Below are 26,826 nucleotides of genomic sequence, written 5' to 3'. Positions count from 1 at the left end.
TTGACTTCTTCCTCACGGTCAATAGGTGGGCTGGGGATTAAGGCCCGTATTTGCAAAGATATTTAAGCGTTGAGGTGTTCAGCATTGCAACACATTCGTCTCATTTTCAAAAAGCGATTCAGGCGTTTAGGAGCCAAAATCCCATTGATCACTGTTCTGTGTCCTTGCTGGGTGATGAAGCTCAGTGAGGAGATCCTGGATTGATTCTACGGGAAGTGATTAATGTCTCTTTCTGACGGGACCCTTTACATGTAAGTATGCAGCGGTTTATCCAGTATTAAAAAAACCCAAAACATTATTGTTGAGAACATCTTGGGTAACCAAAACACTAACTGTTCACTGATGCTACTTGGAGTGAGAGGTTACTGAGAAGGTGGTGACAAGGTAAGCTCCAGGAACACTCCTACTTTATCAGCCAAATCTATTGTTGTTATTTTTAAACATCTTCCTGTCAGGCTTCAGACTATCTCTACGAAAAAAAATTGTGTTGTCATGGCTTATAACAAATGCTTTGCTGGCAATGGGCAGTAAAGAAATCTTTGGGCTAATTATTGTTAGCACTTTCAATAACCTTTGATTCTACTTGTGACGTTGCACTCCATAATGTTCTATGGAAATAGGCTTATGAATGTAAATATGATGCAACTGAAATATACTTCATGCAAAAGGTCTCCTGTAAGGTATCATTACAAAGCTTATGATCTACTGAGTGTGTTCATCCTATTTGTTTGCATGTATTATTTCTATGTCTGGAGTTAGGCGAATAAGATATAAACTTATATTACTAAGGCAAACATATAAAGTGGAAGCCATTAAGAGTGCTGCAGAATCAGTTACCTGTAAATGGCTTATTTACCTGCAAGCCTTCCTGTGTTTGTGAGACAGCCCAGGAAGAATGGAGGCTGGGGTCTCATAGGACATTTAAACATGTCACTTGATACTGAAATCTAACCTGGTGCTTTTCCATTTAGAAGGAGGGGCGGGGACCCAGGGAGACAACAGATTGCCGCCTTGTGCCAAAAGCTATAAAAAGGGGTGGAATAGAACAAAAGGGCAGCCAGTCATGATAAAACACCTAGTTTCCACCTAAGATGTCTGCAGGAACGAACAAGGACTGTACCAGGGGAAAGGATTGGGGCGAGACTAGGAAGGAGTCTAGTCTGTGAAAGAAGCTTATTGGAACATCTCTGAGGGTGAGATTTTACCTGTAAACAGTTTCTTAATGTATTAGGCTTAGACTTGCATGTTTCTGCTTACTTTGTTCTATCTGTTACTTGGTGACTTACTTTATTCTGTCTGTTATTACTTGCAATCACTTAAATCCTGCTTTTTATACTTAATAAAATCATTTTTATTTATTAATTAACCCAGAGTAAGTGATTAATACCTGGGGGAGCAAACAACTGAGCATCTCTCTCTATCAGTGTTAGAAGTCTTATAGTGTTATGAGTTTACCCTTTATAAGCTTTATACATGTAACCCCAAAACAGATTTATTTGGGGTTTGGATCCCATTGGGCACTAGGTATCTGGACTCTGGAGACAGGTGACCTGCAGAGCAGTTTTTGGTTAAAGTCTGCAGCTTTCAGGGTGTGGACCAGACCTGTCGTAGTGAGAGGGAATCTAACTACATCATAAAACAAAAATCTTGAACAAATTGGGGGACTAGTTGAAACTTTTATTTTGGCACTAGATGGTTCAATTCATTGGTAAACACACTTTACAGACTTTCATACCTTAGCAATTGTCACGTGACAATGGAAAGACTCACAGAGGACTGAATTCAATGTGCTTTGGATCCTTACTCCCCAAACTGTTAAAGGCAAAGGTTATATTTTTTTTTCCATGTGGGAATACTGAGATTTGACACTCAACTGAAAGAATGTTTAATTGGGAGCAGCATAAATAGAGCTATGGGAGATGTTCAGGTTTGCACCAAGAGCTGGAGAATAATTATATTGCAAACAGGCCTTTATCTGGGAATGTGGTAGACTGAGCAATATTTCATACAATTTGCTGCTTATTTAAAAGGAATCAGTGGTCTCTATGAACTCCTCTAAATATTTTGCTGGGGCACCATGGCAACCAGGCCCAAAAATTCTAGTAGTCTGATAAATAGCAGTTATAGAAGCTACACTGTAGAGTCAAATTGAAAGACAAAGATAGTGCCACATTTCTAAATCCTGGCCTCCTTCATTCAACTTGGAAATGCAAATAACTGTAAACAAAATTTTGCATAACCAAGGAGGTTTAATATCTAACTACTTGATGTGCAGTGACAATCAAATAGTTATATATCTACACCACACATTGATGGTGCACAGTTATCATCACAATTATTTGTGGATCAGAAACTATGGGGGTAAAATGGGAAGTTAATTTGATCTGACTTGAAAATCCAGGCCCATACTGTAACATAAAAAAGGCCAGATTGTAGACTAGGACATATCTATACTGTAAAATATTAGAGGGCAAAGAACGTATCTTACTCCGAGTTTGTAAAACACCTGCAATTTATGGTGCTATATAAACGACTTTTTAACAGTGAAAAAGCAGTTGTGGGAAAGCTAGTGAAAGTGTAGAGTATAGAGTGGAAGAAACAATTAAAAAAAATAAAGATGAAATTAATTCAGAGGACAGAAAAGGAAACTAACTAATAAAGGAGGAAAGACATGGAGAAGAGGAAAAGACTAACTAATATAAGAAGATGTATTTTATATATCTTCTTTAGAAGGTGGTGGTCAACAGGAGGAAGAAATTACCTTGATATCAAGGCATTTTTGTTATTTCCAATACTGTAGTGAAGGGAATTTCAGCAATTTTTAAAGACAACACTGTTAGTGGCCAAAAGGGAAAACATATAGCTTCTGCTATTTGTGCTGTGAGCAAATGGCATATCCCTCATTCCCATCATCTACAGCTAGGAGTGTATGTGGTACCATTGTCTATCATTTGATTGTGTGCTCACAGATGGTCAGTGAACGGTGAGTTTCTTTTACACAGGTTAAGCCTTACAGTGGTAGTGGTGGGATACCCAATGCATAGCTGTGCTGCAATGTTTGGGTTCTGGGAACTTTGCAACTTCTTCCCCCTCCCTGAAGCACACAGTTTTCAATAATAATGGTCAATACCTGTGCTTAAGATAAAAGTGCACAAGAGAAAACACAAAGGAGAAATTTACTGCAGAAGCTATATTCACTGCAAGGTGAAGGTTGGCTTCCTTAAAAAAGGGTCATAGCAGGGGAGAGCAAGCCATGAGGTTAATGCAAGTATTGCCAGCCAAAGCCGATTTATTCCCCAGAGGCTGTGAGGCTGTCAAAGAGCTGGAAAGCAGAAGGGTGGGGCAGCTGCCAGAGGAGCAAGCAGGCAGGAGACAAGAACTCCTGCCAACAATTTGCTGAGAAGCTGATCAGAGACAGCACCCTGGGAAGGGATAAACAGGCTGAAAAGCCTACTGAAACCAGGGGAGGTAGGAAGGAATTCAGGGCACAGCAGAAGTTGTTGAATTCCAATTCTGCCTATTTGGTTTACGGGCCCACAGTGGAACCCAGTAGAGTGGGCGACCCTGGGTTCCCCTACCAACTCTTGAGAGACTTAAGAACTGAAAGGGTTTCTGGGGTGGTGTTGTGGGGGAGAGTACTGGGCTAGGAACAGTGTCTGGCCTGTGAAGAATATAGCTAGAGTTTTAAGCTGCAAGCAACAGCTGTCTGTCCATAAAGAAATTTTGCAAATCTGCTTAAAACAACATTTAGGGTGAGAAATTACTATTTGTAGCCAATTTCTTTAGTGTATTGAGCCTAGTTTGTTTGTTTTATTTGCTCAGTAACCTGTTTTGATCTGTTTGCTATCTCTTATAATCACGTAAAATCTATCTTTTGTAGTTAATAGACTTGGTTTTTGTTTATTCTATAACCAGTTTGTGTTATTCATAATGGGGGGGGGCAAAAAGTTGTGTGCATCTTCCTCCACATTGAGGGAGGAAGCAAATTTCATAAGTTTACGCTGTATAGATTTCTGTGCAGTGCAAGACAATATACTTTGGGGTTTACACTCCAGAGGGTGTGCGCGCTTGAGTGCTGGGCAATTCCTAATCTGAGTCTTCTCACACACACCTGATCTCAGTGTGTGTGTCCTTTTGAAACTGGGTGTGGCCTGATCTGTTTGTGCGCTAGAGGAGGCTTGAGGGCCTGGCTCAGCAGGACAGGGCAAGGGAGCCCCGGATAGTGGAACAGGCAAGCTCAGTGGGACCCCAGTACATCAGGTGGCACCCCAGAAGGGGGGGCAACCCATCACACACATGTCTAGCTATAGCAAAAGGATCAGTTAAGTTATAAGGATGTACAGAAGATTTTGTATGTGGCTATGAAGTACATAAGATGGAGCATAGCTATGATCTTTGGGTAAACTAATTTTTGATCCAAATTTCCTTTACTTTTGTGGATTTGATTACAGATATCTTCTGTTTGGGATAGTACTCAGTTATGCAGATACATAACCTTTATTTAAGCAAAAAACTAAACCCAACCAAGCTGAACTACAGTTTTCTACAGCAATAGCCTCAAATGCTTTACTGCTCTTATAAACTGTGGTGTTTTGGGCCACTTATGTATAGTACTACAGTTTGGGTGAGAAGGAGGGTGTGCTTTGTTTTTAACAGGGAAGGAACGACATTCAAAATTAAACAACTTACTGATTTGAAAACTTTCAAAAAAAAAAATTTAGTGACTTTTACAAGCACACTCAATATGCTTTCCACTGACATAAAACCACATCAAAAATACGAAGATATCAATTATGTTCAGAAAATGTGTCATTAAATTCAATCAAAAAATCAGTCTGCACAGAGATCCTGTTCATTCCATTCTGTCTTCACTGAGAACATTAGGCAGATGTTTTGCGGTAGGACATCATTAGTTTATTTACTTCAGCTTTTACCTTAACTTCTTTAGGCAGAACTGTTCGTTCTTGGCTCTCTCATACTATCAAGTATTTTGTTTTTCTTCTCTTTTTCCTGCTGGAAAGCCCTGGGATCTAAATATGAGCTGTCTCTCAATCATTGATTCAACCAACTGAGTATACCAAGGGAACTTTCGTAACCCTCTGACAGAGACTCAGGGTATTATGATAATACTTGTGGATTCAGAGGGATTTCTTCACCAACTCCTTTGGGTTGTTATTTCCACACCTTTTGTTTTTAATGGGTTTACCTTCTCCCAGTCCACACTTTGTGAAGCAGCTGTCATGTGTAGTTCTGAAGATGCATCAGCAGAATAATTTGATATGAAAATCTTGTTATATCTGGTGCATTGTAAGTACATTCTGAAATACCAAACTATTGAAGCTAGGAAATAGATTTTGAGGGAGGGCATCAAGGTTTCATACCAATGAATTTTTTTCCCCCACACATAACATTTACAGTGCATTTTTTCTGTGTTGTAATTTTTATTTATACTACACTTTGAAAACACAGCCCTCTATAACCTAGAGATGTAGGTCTGAGGATAATGGAAACTGATATATTAATGATAATTCTACATAAATTCTTCTCATTTTGACACGTCTCTGCTTTAGTCCCATTTAAAGCATCAGGATGGCACACGGAGTAAGGCACTAAATGTGGATAACAGTGGCAGATTTTGGCCCTCAATGTTTTGTCTTCTTCACAAATTGATGGAGATTTCTTAAGGCTGCAATTAGACAGACATAGGGAGGCATCTGAACCACTATCCTTTGTTTTTAGCACAAAATATTCAGACAATTTAACTCAGTGGAAGAGATGGAAGATACAACAGAGGGTTGGAGGCACAAACTGGTGGTTTCCAAACTGGTGATGCCTCCCAGCTTTGCCTTAATCAAGGCATCTTTCCAGGATGATATCCTCAATGTTATACAGATATTATATCTATATGTCTGTATCTCTGTATAGAGTGTGTGTGTGTGTGTCTGTCTGTCTCTATATATATATCCTCGGCACTTCCCATTCCCCACATTTCCATTTTAACCTTGTTTTTGGTTGCTTATGACTTTGTCAAATTGTAATTATTTGGACTGAATTTTTACAAGCTGTGTAGTTATCTATTTGAAAGTCCAATTTTTTGGTCCTGTGGGTAAGAAGAGTATGAGATCATGTAATTAAAATTAGTACCTTAATGCATACACACAAGGAGGCTGAATTAAGGTTGCATAGGCAACCTTAATTCTGGCATTTCCTAAATTTGGAGTACTTGCCTGTGCAACTTTAATGTTCTTTTAATATAGTTTTTTGTGTGCAATATAAATGTGTAGTCAGACTATTCTCTCTAATGTCTTATTGCTGAGAGCGTAAGAGAATGGGCTAATCAAGCAGTTTTGAACTAAACAGCACTGCTGTGCTTCAGTCATCTTGCCAAGTGGTTTACAGAATATATTTTGACTGCAATGTTTGAAACATATTTTAAGAAATCTGGCAGGAAATCTTATACAACTTAGATAAGAGAATCTCTTTTTAATAAGAATGAAAATTATATCCCTTTGGGATATGCAAATACCATATCTTAAGCACACAGTTTCTGTCACTGATTTGGTTACATTATGCTCCTGAAGTTTTGTGACATCAAAGGACAAAATTGGGATTTTTCAAGACAATAACCTATTTTACAAGCTATTTCTTCTTTACCTCTTTCATAGGTCAGTCCTGTTCATTAGAAACTTAAATACAGAACTAGAGTCTTTCAGTCTAAAATTAAAACAGGAATTTGTTCAAAAATATTCATGTTTACTTCACATTAAGGATTACTTCATATACTGATGCTGTGTTCAGTGTGTCCTACTAATTAAAAAGGGAGTAAGACTGTACTTCACTCTAGCTATGACCCACTTTCCTACAATCAGGAATGGAAAGCTGAAGTTATGATACATTGTTCACCAGAAAGGAGACAGTATTTGAAGCTGCAGGGAGAAGTAAGAAAAGTCATGGAAAAGCTCATGCTGTTTCTTGAGGTCCTGTAGCATTCCAGTAGGTACTTAGAATGGAAGGGTAAAGATAAAAGAAAGTAGACAGACTATGCTACTTTTTATACCTGAAAATATTTTATCTGATAGAAAGGAATAAACTATGTGCCACTAAGTAGGGCTATCCTCAAGAGAAGCATTTCAGAAGTATGACAGTAACAAGTGAACATCATTACTAATTCAAAGTGGTAATAAAAAAATGATGCTAATCATGGACAGGTCCTTACCATTCTCCCGACACCACCTCTGGAATAGAAACTAAAAGCAACAACTTCATTATCAGAGAAATGCTGTTTCAAAATAGAGAAAACTGACAATTTTCCATGTAAATAAAGACACTGTGTAACCAGGTGGTATCTTTGCAGCTTTCCATCTAACATCAGGGTGGGACTACTTCAAGAGCAGAAACATTTGTGTGGGCATCTACAGAAAAACATGTCTCTGCTTTGTTTTGTTTGGTTAAATTGGGAAGTACCTTAGGAGACACCAGATGACTGCTTTTACATTTTGGTTGTGTTCTACACAGACAGGAAAGCTCTCCTGAAGACTGTGCAGAAGTTAATTATCCAGCTGAGCATGACTATTTGAGAGCCATCAAATTCTTGCCAGGATTGAAGAGATCCTGAGTCCAGTGCAGATGTAAGGCTCCGAATATCATTAATTGTGTTGTCCCAGACCAGTCAGTCAGTCATACACTCCTTCTGAAAGTGGCCTTATACAAACCAATGTTGGGGTTTTGGTTTTTTTTTAAATGACACCCCCTAGAAATAGCCTGCCTGGAGGGGGTATGGTCCTAAATGCAGGGAACTGTCTGTGGAAATGTGGGGTTTGAACAGCACTGAAAATGAAGACAGGTTGGGAAGAAGACACCAACCTTCAGACACAGCCAGAGCTCTGTATTGTTTTATACATTACCATATAAACATCTGATGAGTATTTACACCAAAAAGTTGACCCTGGAATTCTGAATTGCCTCAGATTAGGCAAAAGAGAGTAGGCTACAGATTAAGCTTCTAGCGTCCCCTCCAACAGTCCACTAAATACAGTATTTTTATAAGCGCCCCAGACTTCTTCATCTCCATTACAAAAATTGCTGGAGGCTGTAAACCAGAACGCATGTATGACACTCCAGGCTCAATGCCACTCTGGAAAGTGTCAAATTCAAAGTGATAGAGAAGATTGCTACAACTCCCCCTCGCTGGACATTGAACTGGAGAGCCCTGTCTGCAACCCATGAAAACCTCAAGAGATATCATGACTGTTGAGACTGTGAGAGTGGAGCATAACTGGAAAGCTAACGAGAGCCTTAAAAAACTATGTTGACACTCAAAAGTCTGGGGGCAAAATCATGGCCCTCGAAGTCAGCAGCAAAACTCCAGTAAGGCCAGGATTTCACCTTTGCTGTTCTACTGGTCATGAGTACCTGTCAAGCGTGATGTAAATGAGGTCTGCAATTGGATCCAGCCACGTGGAGATAATGGGGCTGTCTGGGTGCAAGGGCCCATCTGAGTAGCTCCAATGGTAGGAGAGGGACCTTTAGGTAGGAGGTGACCTCATCTACTGAGGGGAAAATCACTACCACCAAAAAACAAAAAGGAAAAGACATCAGGTACATTGTTTGAGTACACATGGCCAACTAAGAGGCCTGCTTGATACCCAACTCACATATGAGCACTGGATATTTGCAAATTTAAGTTAGGTGAACTCAAGTGTACATGCATAATTGAGGGCATCTAACTTTGAAAATCTGGCCATAATTTCCCATCAGTAATGTTATAATACCTGTGAATGTCCACCTTTGTTTTTGAATGCTGGAGTTCAGATTAATAGTCAAAGGTCTTAAAGACCTAACATCCACTTCATATAGGAAAGCACACAAAAAATGAAATATTAAAATGATATTAAAGGTTTAGCAGAAACCCTGAAAATTGGAACTCAGAGTTAAGCATCCCCCTCCAAACAGTAATGTATGCTGACGCAGAGAGAGAGCGCGCTGCAGGATATGATACATAGAAATGAGAATCACACAGTGTTGTCATTGTGCACATTTCAGTGTGAATAAGACCTACCTCTCAATTTCTTTCCCCCATGCCCATCTCAAGTGGCATGACCTTTTACTACAGTAACATGTCTTTGTGTGCATATTACTGTTTTTAATTTATTTACTGTTTAGAAGGTAGAGAAAATATTAAAAGACCTATCAATGACCAAATCCAATAATGTTTTTCTCTTTTCAAGTGGTGGTACTGGGCCTCTGCACCTCCTAGATCTGTCAGATCTCAGAAGGAACTGATGATTGTATATAATGTTTCCCACTAATGAATGCATGCAAAGAAAGTTGTTAACTGGAGTCACAATTAGGTCACCCAAGACTTAAGATCAAGAGACTTAATCATACCATTTACCATTAGACTTCATTGGTATTCACAGGAAGGCACATTAATAAACCCTCCTACATGAGGGTTTAAAACAGTTCCATGCCCATTTTGCAATGCACATAAAGTATTACTGCACAAGGATCAAAAACACTAGTTTAAACACCCAAATTCATGCACATATGATACAAAACTTAAAAATTAGGTACAGTTTATAATGGAAAATGATTACCTCTTAGTAGAAGGGAAGGCTGGAGGAAACCCAGTGAGGTTTAGATTAGGATTTTAGTTTAAACAAGGGCATTAGGCTCTGATTAAAATCATAACCCCAGGTTAAAGTTGCAGCAGTAAGGAAGGTTCACTAGAAGCTGCAGACAGACTTCGAAGGCAGCCACTGTGATTTTTATAGGTTTATGAATTACAGCTTATTTCTACCTAAGGCTGCGATTCTAAGCTTCTTCACAACCTTAAATAAGCTGTATGATTCATGTTTCAAAGCCTGATTTTTCAGACACAAATATGAGATGAAATAGGTTTTTTAAAATGATTTTGAGCAAGCTGTGAGGTTTGTGTTTTCACAGACAATTTTTAAGGCATCAGAATTAGAATTAAATTCAGCTCCACAAGATCGTTCATAATGCCTTAAAACAGCTAAAAGTGGCTGGGGTGGGTGTAGCGCCGAGAGAATGGGAGATGGAATCTATTACTGATAAGGGGTTTAAATATCAGAATTGGGGAACATAGAACAGGGAGGGACTGAATGGATAACCTTATTATTTTTGTTACAAGAAATGCCGAAAATACCTCAGTGTGTGGATAGAGGAAAACTCTTGGAAAAACAAGAGATGGTTTGTTTCTTTGCTTAATTCCTTTTGAACATCCTTTAACTTTTAATACATCTTTACCTTGAGCCAAGCCAGGTCAGGCACACCACACTTGGGCAACATAAGAAACTCTAGTACTATGAAATCATGTATATTCAAGATAGTACATAGCAGGGGTTGGCAACCTGTGGCACGCGAGCCGATTTCCTGGCACCCGGCTCCCAGCCAGGGTCCCGGCCACCAGCCCTGCTCAGCCTGCCACTGGCTGAGTGAACGGAACCCCAGGCTGGCAGGAGGCTGAGCGGGGCCAGCGTCTGGGACCCCAGACCGGCGACAGGCGCGCCCCCTGGCTCCCCGCTCACCGTGCTCGGGTTCTGCGGCTCCTGGAAGGGTGAGCCACCGGGGTGTGGGGCCCTGAGCCTGCTGTGGGAGGGGCGGTGGCTCACACTCCCGGGAGCCACAGAATCCGAGCGCAGTGAGGGGGGAGCCAGGAGGTGCACGGGGACCGCTGCCCGCATGCATCCGCTTCAGGAGCCCCCCCCAGGGGGGGAAAGGGCCGCAGCCGGGGCAGACGAACGCCCCCCTGCTCCCCCCCTCACCGCGCTCGGATTCTCTGGCTCCCAGGAGTGTGAGCCGCCACCACTGCCCCTCCCACAGCTCCCCCCCCACACTGCCTCAGCCCTCCACGTGGAGTTTTGCCTCCACATGAAGCCAGCATCTGACTGGCATGGGCATGGTAAGGAGAGTCCCAGGGGGCAATGAGGGAGCAGAGGGAGGGTTGATGGGTCGGGGGTTCTGGGGGGCCTGTCAGGGGGCGGGGAGTGGTTGGAGGGGGTGTGGGAGACCCAGGGGTCTGTCTGGGAGTAGGGGTGTGGATAAGGGTTGGGGCAGTCAGGGTCCTAGGAGGCAGTTGGGGGAGGGGTCTCAGGAGGAGGAAGTCAGGGGACAAGGAGCAGGGAGGCTTAAGTAGGGGGAGGGGTTCTGGGGGGCAGTTAGAGACAGGGGTCCCAGGAGAGAGCAGTCAGGGCACAAGGAGTGGGGAGGGGTTGGGGGTTCTGACGGGGGCAGTCGGGGTAGGAAGTGGGAGGGAGTGAATAGGGGCAGGGCTATGGCAGGGCTCTCCCCTCTTTTTTGATTGTTGAAATATGGTAACCCTAGGTGACAGGAGAGCCAGGAGGTGCATGGGGGCTGGCACTCACATACATCCACTGCAGCCTGCAGGAGCCCCCCCGTGGGGGGCGCGGGGTAGCAGCCTGGGCAGGAGGGGTGTGGCTTCTCCCCACTAGTGGCGCCGCTGCCTTTGCAGGACTGCTGCCCGCCTGCACCGCACCAGCTCCTCCATGGCTGGGGCTCCCTGCTGCCGCAAGTGGGACACACTGGCTCTCCGGTGCATCTGGAAGGCAGCTCCCCCCTGCCAAGCTGCTGCAGTGGCCTGAGCCCGGCAAAGCCAGTGAGTGGAATCGGGGCGAGGCCACCAGGGTGGTGTGAGGAGGGGAGGGGAGGGCTCATGGTAGGGCTGTGCGCCCTCCAAGAGAGTTCAGGGGGCTGGGAGGAGGGAACCTGGTCTGGGGAGCACCCCTGGGCATGGCTGGCCCCTGGGGTCTATAAAGGCTTGTTGGGATTTGCTCCTCAATGAACCGATGTCCAAGGGAGGGGGGCACAAGGTGGAAGTTTCACCATGGGCACAGAATAACCTTGCACCGGCCGGCAGGGGGTGCGTGCACCCCAGGTTAAGAACCACAGCAACAACCTGATAAGATCTGCATTTTAATTTAATTTTAAATGAAGTTTCTTGAACATTTAAAAAAATGTGTTTACTTTACATACAACAATAGTTTATAGACTTAAAGAGAGACACCTTCTAAAAACATTAAAATGATTACCGGCACACAAAACCTTAAATTAGAGTGAATAAATGAAGACTCAACACACTACTTCTGAAAGGTTGCTGACCCCTGGTATATAGGAATACAAAATCATTGCTAATAGAGACAACTGAAAGAAAGGCATAAAAGCTTTGCAAACTTTAGAACACAAGAACGGCCATACTGGGTCACCCAAAGGTCCATCAAGGCCAGTATCCTGTCCTCTGACAGTGGCCAATGGCAGGTGCCCCAAAGGGAATGAGCAGAGAGGTTATCAAGAGAGCCATGCCCTGTCACCCAATCCCAGCTTCTGGCAAACAGAGGCTAGGACACCATTCCTGTCTATGAATCTATTCCCCCCCCCCAGTTATATTATTGGCCTTCACAACACCCTCTGGCAAGGAGTTCCAGAGGTTGACAGTGTGTTGCATGAAAAAATAGTTTCTTGTGTTTGTTCTCAACCTGCTACTATTAATTTCATTTGGTGGCCCCTTGTTCTTGTATTATGAGAAAGAGTAAATAACACTTCTTTATTTATTTTCTCTATACCACTCATGATTTTATAGATCTCTATCATATCCCCCCTTAGTCGTCTCTTTTCCAAGATGAAAAGTCCCAGTCTTATTAATCTCTTCTCATACAGAAGCCATTCTATACGCCTAATCATTTTTGTTGCCCTCTTCTGAACCTTTTCCAATTCCAATACATCTTTTTTGAGATCGGGCGACCACATCTGCACGCAGTAGTCAAGGGGTGGGCGCACCATAGATTTATATAGAGGCAATATGATATTTTCTGTCTTATTATCTATCCCTTTCTTTATGATTCCCAACATTTTGACTGTCTCTGCACATTAAGTGGATGACTTCAGAGAACTATCTACAATGACTCCAAGATCTCTTTCTTGAGTGGTAACAGCTAACTTAGACCCCATCATTGTATATGTATTGTTAGGATTATGTTTTCCAATGTGCATACTTTGCATTTATCAACATTAAATTTAATCTGCCATTTTGTTGTCCAGTCACCCAGTTTTGTGAGATCCTTTTGTAGCTCTTCACAGTCTGCCTGGGACTTAACTGTCTTGAGTAGTTTTGTATCATCTGCAAAGTCTGCCACCTCACTGTTTACCGCCTTTTCCAGATCATTTATGAATATGTGAAATAGGAGTGGGCCCAGTACAGATCCCTGGAGGACACCCCTGTTTACCTCTCTCCATTCTGAAAACTGACCATTTATTCCTACCCTTTGTTTCCAATCTTTTAAACAGTTACCAATCCATGAGAGAACCTTCCCTCTTATCCCATGACTGCTTATTTTGCTTAAGAGGTCTTGGTGAGGGACCTGGTCAAAGGCTTTCTGAAAATCTAAATACACTATATCCACTGGATCTCCTTTGTCTGCATGCTTGTAGACCCCTCAAAGAATTCTAGTAGATTGGTGAGGCATTATTTCCCTTTACAAAAAACATGCTGACTATTTCCCAACAAATTATTTTCATCTACATGTCTGACAATTTTGTTCCTTATGATAGTGTCAACCAATTTGTCTGGTACTGAAATGAGGCTTACTGGCCTGTAGTTGCCAGGGATACCTCTGGAGCCCTTTTTGAAAAACTGGCGTCACATTAGTTCTCCTCCAGTCATTTGGTACAGAAGCTGATTTAAATGTTCCAGGTGGCATACCAGAAAAAAAGCTTTCAGACATCTGACTGTTATATACATCAATGGAAAAAAAAATCACTCAACATGCGCTAAATGTGAAGTCCGTTGCTTTCCATTGCAGCCAGTTATGTAGTGTTGATAAGTTGGAGAGATCTCAATTAAATAATTTAGACATCATAAACATTAACTTCAAATCAGCATACAGATTAGCATACAAGAGGACATGGATAATAGGTTGAAGGGACAATGGTTTAAGTCATTAACCGGTGGCCAATGCCTTATTCAGCTCTTTAGTACAGAACGAATCATACACACAATGCTACTTAATGATTATAATTATTTACCATTTATACAGTGAGAGCACCCTCAGGCCTGATCAGCAGCAGAGTTTCATTATGTTAGGTACTATACTAACAGACCAAATCAGAAAGCCTCTGCCCTCGATTTAGAATTTAAAAGTAACCAAAGTAGACAAAGGGTCTGAAAAGAATACACTATATGAATAAATTATCAAGGTGACAACTGGTATGTCTTGTTTGATTTTATGTATTTGTATTATGAGACAGAGGTTTAAGAATGTGTTAGCTAACGTGTTTAAGAATTACCTATTTTTCCTACTTTGGACATGGCCAAATAACTCCAAATTTACCATTCCCAACCTGGCTTTATCATCAAGGTTTGATCATAGCACCTTTTCTTACAACCTCCCAATAAACCAGGGAGCATCACTGCTCTCTCTCTAGGTGGAGTATCCTTGACTTGAGGACTGCCTGTCATGGGCAAGGATACAGGACATTGCCAGTCTGGCAGAAAGGGCTTACTGGAGTGAAGAGGTATAAGTGAGGCTCATTGTACAAGTGCTGGATTGGATAGCTAACAAAGAATTGATAATACCCTAGCACACATTCATGAAATGGACACTGTGTTCCCAGTGGGAGTTTGTTACACAGATATTCTTGAATCATATCCACTGATGGATAGTGTCACACCCCCTCTGGCTTACTTGCAGCATAGGGAGAATATTTAATTAGGATTGTGCTTCCAGTTTACTTAGCTCCAAGCTGGTGTTACTGCAATCTTCCTGGATCTTTGCTGCTGTGGGATGGCTTTCATATTCTAGAATTTCTAATTGTCTTCCAGTTTTAGTGATATAGCGCTGTCTCTCTCTATATATATTGTAATTTTAATTGAAATGCAATTATATCAGAAAAGTGATTTTGACACAATGGCATTAAGAGTTACATGTTGAAATTCACTCAGTGACATCCATGTCGAAGCTGCCTTCCCTGCAGTCTCAGCTGGGCACTTGAAGTTAAACTGGCCTCTTTTACCTTATGTCATCTCCAGTGGTAAAGGTTTGCCATTTGAATTTGACAATTTACTTTATGTGAATGACAACAGAATTCACCACTTTCTTTCCCAGCCATAGTGACCCTTCAGTACTAACCGTGGTGAAAAACTGTAAGCAAGTAAGACTCAGAAAAATTCAGAAATCCGATCTGACGAGTAAGAAGCTGTAATTTCTGACCATAAATGTACGATGGCTTCAACACTGTTTTTATCAACTGCACCCACATTTATTCTTTCATTGAATCAAGTCATTCATTCAGTGTTCTTTATGTTGTTACTTTAGACAATGTTGCTTCAAATGTAATTTTAGTAGACATAGAACATTTCTATTTGCCATGTGGAGGCTTTCATAACTTTTTTCAATTAGTGCAGTTCACATACAGCTTGTGGTAAAGCTCAGTCTGATTACAAAAAACAACCCCCACCCCCAAAACACCTCTAGTCCACTTGACTGTGAATCAATTTTCAGCACATGGGATGGAAAAGTAACCACTTTTGTTTTGTTATTAGCTTTTTTTATGGTATTTTTCGTATTCAGTTATGTTTGGATATAATAAGGCAATACAACATTCTTCATACTGCCTTGCATAAATTTATCATAATAATGTTTGGACATCAGGAATTTAATATACTATGAATATGGTATCTTCCAGCCACTTATTTGTTATTGTATTAGTTGGTATATCACTACAAAGGGTTAAATTCAGGAAGGAGCTGACTGGTACATAGACAAGACAGCACATATCTAGGAAGGCACACAAACACCTCTGATAGCGACCCTCAACCAGAGTGATCACTATATTTTTTTACATTGATTGGACAGAAAAAATGGATTCTAGTAGTTCTAAAACTGTGATGCAATAATAAAATAATTTGAAAAAAATCACATGAAAGAAGAGGTATTGCTGTAAACTAAGCTGGAAGAAGCCATTTTACTCAGTAATCAGACAAAATCACACATACTTAAGAAGGATTTGTGAGCCTACCTCCCTCAGATTTTGAGAGTTCTCTTTCCTCTATTCAGAGAAGAAAGTTTAATAAAAAGAAACAAAAAACTTCTTTTTTGATTCTCATGGCACTACTTCTTCCCAAGAAGACTGCCCTCCAGTGATGTACAACTCATAGCAATCTTTCAGCTTTGACAACTGGCTCCATTGAGACATTACTACTCTAATGACAAAACAGAGCATCGTCACAGCTCCTAAATCTCCATGTTAACATTAGTGCAGTCACCTTACATCAGCAAGACAAATAGCAAGGAAGAAGTATTTAAAAAAAATAATTAAAAATTAAAAAGTATTCCTCACAGAATACAGCATAGTGAGCAGGACTATCCTAACAGCTTCTTTAATAATTTTGATAGATTCCAACTGACTAGTGTGACTGAAAGATCATATTGTTAAAACCAAGTAATAGCTCATAGCAAAAAATTAAACAACACTTAAAAAGAAACTTCTGATTAAGTTCATGAAACACATACTATGAATGGAATATTTGTTTACATTTATACGTAATGCTATGTAAGTCTTGTCAGAACTGCTGCTGCTTGGTTCCAGTCTTATGGCCACAAAAACAAGGAGGTGGTATTTTCTACTTCCAAAAATTAAAAACAAAAATGAGGAAATAAAAAGAAATATACATCTTCTTACACAGCCAGTGCTACAAAGTTGCCTCTCAACTCTTAATAAATATAGTTTTAGCAAGGAAACACCCAACATAGGGCATGACAAAACTAGTTTTCCCACTGTTTGGCCATATTCCTAAAAAGTACTTGCTGTGTGTGTATACATTTTAACACCAGCTTGAACAAGTATTAGAACCTATTAATTGTGCATAAACATACTGGTGCTGAAGAAGCATCTGCAGATGCATTTGAACCAGCAGCACAGACTGAAATACTGAAGAAAATCTGGCATTTCCATTAAAGGAAAAAATCAAAACAAAGACGGAGCAACTTGGGTATAGGAACTCCGTTATTTACAGAGCATGCCACAAAACCACAATAAATACATATTCTACAATCCTTGAACTCTTTTGAAATTTGCTCTTGTTCTTGACATTAATTTTTATCTGAAAACAGGTGTAGCGCAGACAGTGAAAAAAAGAATGTCTCAGCATCTCAAACAAACTGGCAATGGAGAAGGATTGTGAGACATTTGACCTGTATAAGTAGCAGGGCTTCATCTTGTACATAAATAAAAGGACCTGAGTGTCAGACAAATTCCCGAAAAAAAGTATTCATAGCCAAATCCAAATAAATTATATAAGAAAAATCCATCCATACTGTAATGGTACTTCATAATAAGATATACAATATTAACTAACACAATCAATAGTAAATTAGCTGAGATGAATATGTTCCTCTCTTGAACCCGAAAGCTTCAGTCCATTTTTCAAGAGAACTTTTTGTTGTGACATGAGTAAGAGTCTGCTTATTGTAGAGTAGGGAAGACCATTCTGCATATTGTTGCACTTACCCTTAGTGGTTCTCTTTCACAACTCATCTGTTGTCTTGAAATCTACAAAGAGAAAAAAAATACAGATTGAAACAAGGCATACCTCTTTTGAAAGGTAAAGCACAGGAAAATAATAAGGTAAAATTTATAAGGACGTTTTATTGCATTGTGGATTTGGGGGACATTTGTGTCAAGAAGAAAGTCTTGTTTTCTCATTTACTGTTCTTTGATTACATAAGGCAAAGTACATAGCTACCACAAAGCACCATTGTAGTTCTACTGGGTGTAAACAATAACTCATATTCATTTATTGATCCGGACACAGCAACAAAATGAGGTCAGACACATGGATGGATTTTAAATGACAGAACCAACTTTTATTAAAGTTAAACATATGGGAGGGAAGCTACCTGCCCATCACCCGTACTCTTCTATATCAGGCATTTAAGAGATTCCAGTAAGGGGGTTACACGTCTCCAGTCATATGATCTGTAATTAGTCGAGGTATGCTCTCTTCAGCCGACTGCCCAGGACTCAGCTCTTTCTGAGTTCTAGCAAGCTGCCCACTCCCCTGCAAGGTGCAGAAAGGTGGGGGACCTTGGCCCCCTTAGTGCCACAATGTCTGACCCTATTCCATGAGCCCCAGGCCAATCAGCAAAATTCCAGGCCTTTTATCCCTGGGAATTGCTCATTTTTTCCTTTAAACTGTATTGGAAACCAGATGCAAGTTGTGAAAAATTAACAGCTCAACCAAATACATCAGTTAGGTACTACGCACATTTCTACTTAACTTACTGTGGCTTTAAGGTGCTGTGAGGAAAGCAAAAAGCTCCCTGGATCTCTGCTAACTGGCCCTATGGGAACAAAAAGTTCCTTCTTGACCTTCAAATGTATGATCAGCTAGACCTGAAGCATCTGCCAAGCTGGATTCCCAGTTCCGGATGAGCAGAGTGAGTGTTGGAACAGAGCTGAAAGAGGCTCTACTTGGCCCTTGCTCCAGGTTAAATCCTTGAGCTGGAGGGGGCTGACCAATCAGCACCCCTTCCCCCACAACTGTTGCCAGAAACTCCAAGGCAGGGGATGTGGGAGGAGCTTCCTGTTGTCCTTCAGCAAGACTCTCTCCCCCTTGCTGCTGGGGCTGTCCCATCAAGTCCCCTCCACACCACATTGAGGCACGTAGGTGACATCTCACCACAGTATACCTCCAATGACTGTAATTATCTTTCATCACAATTGCACTTGATGTACACACAAAGTAATGGCACAACATATACATAACTAGCAACTGGGTGAACTCCAAAGAAAGTGGAGGTAAATCTCCAGTTCAAGGAAGTATCAGAAATTCAGACGCTTTTTTTGAAGGGTCTCTGAACTATTCAAACCTCTTTGATATACAAAATTTAGATGGCTGTTTCATGAGACAAACTATCTTAAAAAAATCCTGTACTTCCCTTTTTGAGTCAAGTCAACCATCACAAGAGCAGACTTCCTCTCATGATAATTTTACCATTTCCACTTTGTCTAAAGTGGACCTGTGAAGTGTAGAAGCATTTTTAAATGTTTTTCCTTAAATTTAAACCAAATAAAATATATTAAAACCTTTTTTAAAAAAGCCAATTGAGTTTAGTGTAAGAGAAAGAGAGACAGGACTTTTCCTGGATTTAATACCTAAAATGGTTCACACATCCACACTACAACTCCAAGTAGCACATGAACAAGCTAACATTTTCACAGCACACCATACAAGTAAAATATTAATCATGGGAAGAATTAAATCAACAGATCCCTATGATCCCTTCCACATCTGCTAGTGGTGGGAAACTAATCTTAATGGTACTGGAAATGGGTAGAACTGATTCCAGTGACTATCCCTCTCCTTCCTGTTCCTCTCCCATTCCAATAGGTTTCCAAGATCCAGCATTAAATTTGAGACATAGGCCAGTGAGGAATTGGTGAGTGAGCTATCCCTACATGTTTCAGATATAACAAATATGAGGTTATTTTTGCTGGGTCCCCATCAGGACTCCATGGGAATGTTCAGGCATTGACAGCACAACTTGTGAGATAACTATGCTACTAGAGGTAAAGTGGGTCCATCAAGGCAGAATGGAAAGGCTGGGAATTCTGTGGGTATGATGGATTATATCCCTTATATCCCTTATTGCCCCCTAGACCCATTCTGCTAAGGGGATCATGTAAGAGAAAGTCCACAGGGCTCCTGCCCCCTGCCCCCATTTGGGTTTTTCAACAGATAGGTGGTACAATATGGCATATAATTATCGAGTTTTGTTTGGTTTTTGTGGCATGGGCTGAACCATTTGCCTAGGTTTTGTGAAGATTAGTTAAGAAAAAAATTCAAAACTGTTGTAATTATTCACCTTACTGAATATCATTAACTTTGTAAGTATAATCATTGTAGTTTATTTTTTCCATAAAAACTTGCACGACAAATATAATTCACAAGACACTAAATAAAGAAATATGCAGTAATACTTCTTTACACTACATTCAGAGGTTCAGAATACATTTGGATACCACTATGCCAAGCAGGCACTTACAAGAGGGTAAAGTCGGAAGCAACACACATCAACACAAGGTATTTTATTCCCCTGGCTGCTGCTGACCAAAAAACCAAAAACCTCTTTCAAACAAAAGCAAAAGTATTTATGAAATTCTAAAACCTTTGTCCTACTTAGCAATGGAAAAAACTCTAATAAATAAAAAGCATAACGTTGCTTCCTTATATGAAAGGTACAACAATAAATCCCCTATGCCAGAAAGAAAATTACACAGCACAAAAAAGATCTATGCACATGTTGTTTGTAGTCTCTTTAACATAGCACAAAGAGGAGAAAGGTATTTATCATTGGTCTACATATAAATTTTCCCCCAAGGAGTAAAATTAAGTACAGCTAAAGTGACTGTGTCTTGGAGAGTAATTATTCCATTTTTCAAACTTGGTGCTTTTCACACCCGTTATAAATTTAGTTAAAATTATATTAGACTACACTGTAAATATACTTATGTAAGTCCCAAGAGTTCATTTTAGATCTGAATCCTCTCTGGGTCCATCTGTTAGTGTTGTTTATAAAATGTAACTACGTTTCTAAAAAAGTCTGGAGTGAATCTGGGGACTTGATTTTTTTGTTTGATTTTTACGGTCTTTTTTTTGGGGGAGGGAGGGTTGAAATAATTATAATTTTCACTTAACTGACACCAGGTAAAATGGTGAGTACTCCTGATTTTAGACAATGGTCCTATAAACATTAACACAAGTGGGTAACTTTACCCATGTGTGTAGTCTCACTGAGTCTACCTAGAACTACAGATGGACATAAAGTTATTCCCACATGTAAGCATTTGTAGAATCCATGTCATAAATAGTCTCCATCATTACAACAGCTAGTTTTTACACAGTGCTATGTAGATCTCAAAGCAGTTCCCAAAGGAGGTAAGTATCATTATAACTGCCTTTATATAGGTGGAAATGGAGGCACATGGAGGGTAAATTATTAGCTCCAAGTCACTCATCTGGCCAGTGGCAGAGCCAGGAGAAGAACTAAGGTTTTCTGATTCCCAGACCAGTGCTTTGTCCATTACACCACATTGTTTTCCTTTAGAAAATTTGACTACATAGAGGGATAAAGAGTTCACAACATTTGTGCTAATGCCACCTCTGCAACATTTCTCTAGTCACCTTCCTTTGTCCAATCATAAGTAATGTCAGTCTTAGATACTCAATATCCAAGGCACATCTTTAGCAAACACCTTTAAAAATAATAAATCCTGAGAAACAGCAACATATGTACTCATCAATCAAAAGCAATACAATTTGCATAAACACACATACACAGTAGATAGTTTAATGAAAAAAGCTTCATGGAGGCATCAGTTTTCAGGATGCTAGTGCAGTGCAATGCTGCTTATTACACTCAACACAATGGTTGCCCTGCTCCTTTGTCCTTTCCCTCGCTGCTTTGTCATAACGACCTGTGATCTCTGGTCATATGTTCATATGGCAAGCTCTTTGGGACAGGGGTTGTATTTTGTTATATGTCTATGTACAGAGCACAATGGACCCCTGATCTCTGATTGTAGAAATACTTGGATCCCCCAGTTAAATACTAATATTAGTATTAATAGTAAAAAGAAAAAGTAGTTACAATATAATATAGACAACTCTTCATCCGCATAGAGATCAATAGGAAATAGAGGATTTAGAACACTGGTGATAGTTAACTTATTTAAAAAAATAATAACTTGCTATTTACTTTATAGCACAGGAGATCTGGAGTTAGATCATCTTCACTTCCCGGTTGGGGACTGTTGTTCCTCTAATATACTTCCACCTGCCCTACATACTCTTCCCTGCCCATACATGTTTCAACACAACACTGGTCTCTGATGAAATGTGTACATCTACAAGGCATTTATAATCCCCTCTCATTTCAACAGCCACACTAGCTTGGTGTGACTGTAAATGATTGTCCATCATTTAGCTAAAATATAGAGATAATTAAAATTTTAAACAGCTATTGACTGTTCTATCTTACTCATTTGGAATCTTATCCAAAGTTGTCAAGAGAATAAAACACAATTCATCTTTGCTCCCCACCCTGCCACAGTTGGGAAAGGTAGATGAAATATCTAGGTTGTAGCTTTAAGATGTATCATCATGAAGAACAGGGCATCACCCCCCCCCCAATTGTCTGAAGCTATGGGAAGACACCTTCTCTATGGACTCCATTCTGCCTCTCACCTCACAGCGCCCCGTTTACACAAATATAAAAATGCAACTTTCCATACATTTATCAAGGACATCTGAAGGCAAATTGGGAGGGACAGAGGAGTGAAAACAAAAACAAAATCCAACCCTCAAACTTGTCTGTAAAAGTCTGAAAAAGGAAAATTTAGTAGTTGCTATTTAAGCACATAATTATCTGTTTTAATTAGATGACAATCATTTGGAGGGCCATCAAGTAGTGACCGTTTGAATTAGGAAATTTTTAAACAACTTGCTGAAAAACATCAAACACTGTAGACACCAGGACTAGAAAGTGGCATGTAGGAGTGAAATGAAGCATTTATACATGGTGGAGGAGTAAACTGATGGGTGCAGAGAAGACTGAAAGATCAAAAATGCACAAGTCCACACAAGGGTGTAAGGAGAGGATGATTATGGATTATCTGTATTCATTTAAAACTCCTACAACCCATCTGACCAGCAAAGTAAACAAAAAGCAACTTACTTAAAAACAAAACTACTCTAGCCAAAAACATATTTGAAATACATATTGAAGTTTACCTGTGTGACCCTGGAACATCTTGGTGACTACTAGCAGAGTGTGTAGATGTACACAGAGTTTTCACAGGGATCCTCTGGGTCAGATGTGTGCATATTAAGTCTACCAGTAGGTGGCATGTGTGGTCTCCACTATGCACCCACTGGTCACCTATCACTGGGAAACGTAGGTACAGAAAATGTTTAAGGAATTATGTATCTGTACTGAAAATTATGTTCTTAAGATATGTGAATTAAGACAAGTCACCAGAAGGTGGTAAATGTGCTCGTCAGGCAGGTGTGAAGAGACACTGCTCTCCCTCTCTCTGGTTGGTCATGTGTGTGTTATATGCTTCATAATGGAGGCCTAGATACAATCTCAGCCAAATGCTGATCAAGAGATTGTGAAATCAACAAGAAAAAGAGGCACACGGGAGAACATAACCAGCATGAAGCATCCTGTTTATGAGTAAAGACAATTTTTTTCGGGGGTGGGGGCATAATTGGGGATATGGGGAGCATCCTGGATCTTTTCTACTCATGAAACAAGCTGACAGTGTCTCTTGTCTCATGAACAGAAGATCACAGCCAAGGCTGGATGTAATACACTGAAAGGAATTGGGGTAAGCTTAGCCCTGTAACACATGACAGTAACTAGTTCAGTAAGTCTAGGCCAGTGGTCCCCAACCTTTTCGTCTGGCGGGTGCCAGACAAAGGACCATGGCGGCGGTGGAGCATCCGCCAAAATGCCGCTGAATTTCAGGGGCATTTCGGTGGCGACGCCTCTCAATAAGCCTGGTCTAGGCTCTGGAGTGCATGTTATTTTATTGTATATGTAACTATTTGTTTCCAATATTTCTACTTGCTATCACTTGAATCTCTAGTTTGGTTAAAAGCATTTTTTACTTATTTCTACTATAAATTTATCTAAGTGCTCTGTTTTAAGGGGAATGGTGATTGAGGCCTATCTGGTAAACTGGGGTGTACTAGGAGCAGGGAGTCTGTGAATGCCAAGGGTGTCCAGTAGAACAAGGGCTGGGGACACTCGAGAGCTTGGAGCATACCTATCACTAACCTGCAGAGGTACAGAGAAGCCTATATAGGCTAATGGGAGTGCTGGTGTTGCCTGTGAACTCAGGGAACTGACCCATGGCAGGCACAGACGTGGCTTCCTCAGGCTAAGGACAGGCCATAGCAAGATGCTTCACAACCGTAGGTATCCCCAGGAAGTGTCACAAACTGGAAAAAGTGTAAAAGTCAGCCTGCTTTACCCACTAATTTCTATTCTGAGTGTATTTCTCACCCTTCTATCTGCCTTTATAATGCCAGCCTCAGTGGAATTTGGTCAGAAATAGCCATAGCCATAGGGCTGTTGCTGTATTCTGAACTACCTGTCTATACACAGGGCAAGAATAACTAGATGCTGCAGTGTGGTATAAAGCTACACTCTCAGGTATTGGGGATGTCTCCATTGTCACTACTTTGAAACACTGAGTGTGCTATGAAGGTAATCCCAAATTAGTGCCAATTGATACCACACCACACCAATAGGTACTCTGTATATGACAAATGTTGTAAGGAAAATTTGATTTTCGAAAAATGGTTAGATGTTCTGTAAAAGTAATGAGGACTAAGTTTTGTATCCCTACAGTTATAAAGCCAGCTTCTTCAACTACCACAAGTCCAGAGGGAGCCATAAAATCCTTAGCATCGTAGGGGCTTTCTGGGACTAGAAACAAGAAATAGGTTCCACTTGAGAGCAGAAAAACGTTATCTGGCTTCTGGGTGAAAGTCAATGTGAAGCTGGGCAGGGGGGAGTGGGAAAACTTCTCTAGGCCCCTTTTGAAAATCCCAGCATTAATGGTTAAACAATTAATTCCCACCAGCATACATGTGGTATGTACATATAGATCTCCAGAGACCTTTTGCAAATAGTGGATTGGGGCACTACTTTGTCCTGTATATCTCCACCACCCCCTGGAATACCCTTTCTCTCCAATTATTCCAGAGGTGGAAACGGGAAGCTGGTGCAAGAAGTAGATATGTTGATGGAGAATTCCTTAAAGTTTTACAGACCAAACTTCCCTGGGACAAATATACAGCATGATTACATGATAATGGATTATTAGGACAGAATTAAGAGGGCAAAGCGAAAGAAACAAACAAAATATACTTGCTTTTATGTGAATAATCATGTTCAGTATGTTAACTAAATTATGAAATTAAAAGGATAAGCGTTGGAAATTTGCATCTCCCTCAAAGGCATAAATACTAAAGATTGCTCTCCATCCACCTAACCAGTACTAAATTTGCTGTCTTTCATTTTGTCTCATTTGCTAAATGTACTAGCTTAAGAGAAAGACTTTGGCAACCCTTAGCACTTAGTGGAAAAATATAAATAATGCACTTGTAATATGTAAACCTGTATAGATAGACTAGTGGCACTGAAAGCCATAACATATTTAATTTATGACCAAGAGACCTGAGAGAGAAACTTTGAGCATGTCCTCCAATCTGGAAATATGTGGCTTCTTAACCCTCTATGACCTTTGTTGTGGCATGCCTCTGGGTTGAACTAAATGCAGTGAATTTATTTATTTATTTTGCTTCTTTCCTTCTAGCTGTTATTTCTAGTTTGTATATAGAAGGTACCTGTTTTGTATCTCTCACATAAAGGACAACAAAGTACTGTTTATTGTTTAAAGGTACCAGCGGATTACTTTTCTTGTGCACCAGCTGCTATGCACTGCTTATTCAGTAAAGACCCATTAGAAATAGAACGTGACCTTCTGGGGTAAATCTCTGATCTGGGCCTGCAAATGAGATATGGGTTGGTATTGTGATTATGTGTGTGATTGTTCTTTAACAACAAACTGCAAAACATAGTACAGTTGAGTTATTTTATATTTATTTAAAAGCAACAAAGAATCCTGTGGTGCCACAGGATTCTTTACTGCTTTTACAGATCCAGACTAACACGGCTACCCCTCTTATATTTATTTAGGCAGCCATCCTCGACCCGCAGTTTGAGAACCTGCTCTAATGACCCTTCAGGGAGTCATGAGGTTATTACATGAGGGATCATAAGCTGTCAGCATCCCCCGCCAAGCCCCACTTTGCCTCTAGCATTTATAATAGTGTTAAATGTAAAAAAAAGTGTTTTTCACTTACAAAGTGGGGAGGTCACACTCAGAGGCTTGCTGTGTGAAAGGGGTCATCAATACAGAAGTTTGAGAACCACTGCTCTACAGGGATTTGCAAGCACAGATTCCATGCTTGGAACCCATATAAATTCTGTGATAGGGTGCTCAGAGGGAGGGACAGCCTAGTGGTTAATGAACCCAACTTCCAGGCCTTGCCGCTCCTATCAGTGACTGTCTGGACACTAGAAGAAGCCACACCTCAAACTGAAGGGACATATAGGTAGGAAGTAGCCCAGGGAATTGGATTTGGACTCTCAGCAGGGAGGACCAAGCAGTGCCTGATCCTGACCCTAAACTGTGAATCTTCTGCTCTCCTACAGTACATGGGCCTAGTCTGTTAAGGAGGTGAGGTAGTGGGACTTGGGTCCTCCCTCTCCACCAGGTTCGAGCCCAGGGCCCTGTAAGAAGCAGCATCCACAGGGTCCTCCTCCCTGCAGCAAATCCCAATCCACTGCCCTAGGCTACTTCCTACATGTCCCTTCAGTGTGGGGCATAGCTAGGGTGACCACTCATCCCGAACTGGGTGGGACACCCTCAAAATGCAGAGTTCAAGTCGCGGTCCCTGGCTGAATGACTCTGGGACAGCATTTGTCCCAGATTCCCTGCAGCACTGCTACACACCTGCCCAAGGCTCAGGGGCAGCGCCAGCCTCTTATAGCCCCTTGCCACAAGGCCCCACTCCCTGTCCCCCCAGAGAGTTGAGTACTAGTAATAGCTGCCAGGGAGCTCAGGCTGACATGGGGAGCCCCTGACCTGGATGGATGACACAGGCCAGGGGCTGCTCTCGCGCCCTCAGTCCTCCACCCAATGCAGAATATA

At 40.9% G+C, this 26,826-nt stretch overlaps 1 protein-coding gene across 9 annotated transcripts in view; it reads right to left on the bottom strand.

Annotated features, from left to right (window-relative positions):
* RBFOX1 (RNA binding fox-1 homolog 1) overlaps positions 1 to 26,826 on the bottom strand; it is a 2,538,143-nt gene that overhangs the window by 601,800 nt on the left and 1,909,517 nt on the right. For all 9 annotated transcript variants that reach the window (XM_030577473.1, XM_030577470.1, XM_030577474.1 and 6 more), the window contains exon 6: positions 17,545 to 17,586. In XM_030577473.1, coding sequence (XP_030433333.1) covers positions 17,545 to 17,586 — 42 coding nt within the window. The remainder of the gene's footprint in view (positions 1 to 17,544; positions 17,587 to 26,826) is intronic.

This window comes from Gopherus evgoodei, chromosome 10 (genome assembly GCF_007399415.2).
Source record: "Gopherus evgoodei ecotype Sinaloan lineage chromosome 10, rGopEvg1_v1.p, whole genome shotgun sequence".
Classification (NCBI taxonomy): Eukaryota; Metazoa; Chordata; order Testudines; family Testudinidae; genus Gopherus; species Gopherus evgoodei.
This window is presented reverse-complemented; position numbering and strand designations above follow the sequence as displayed.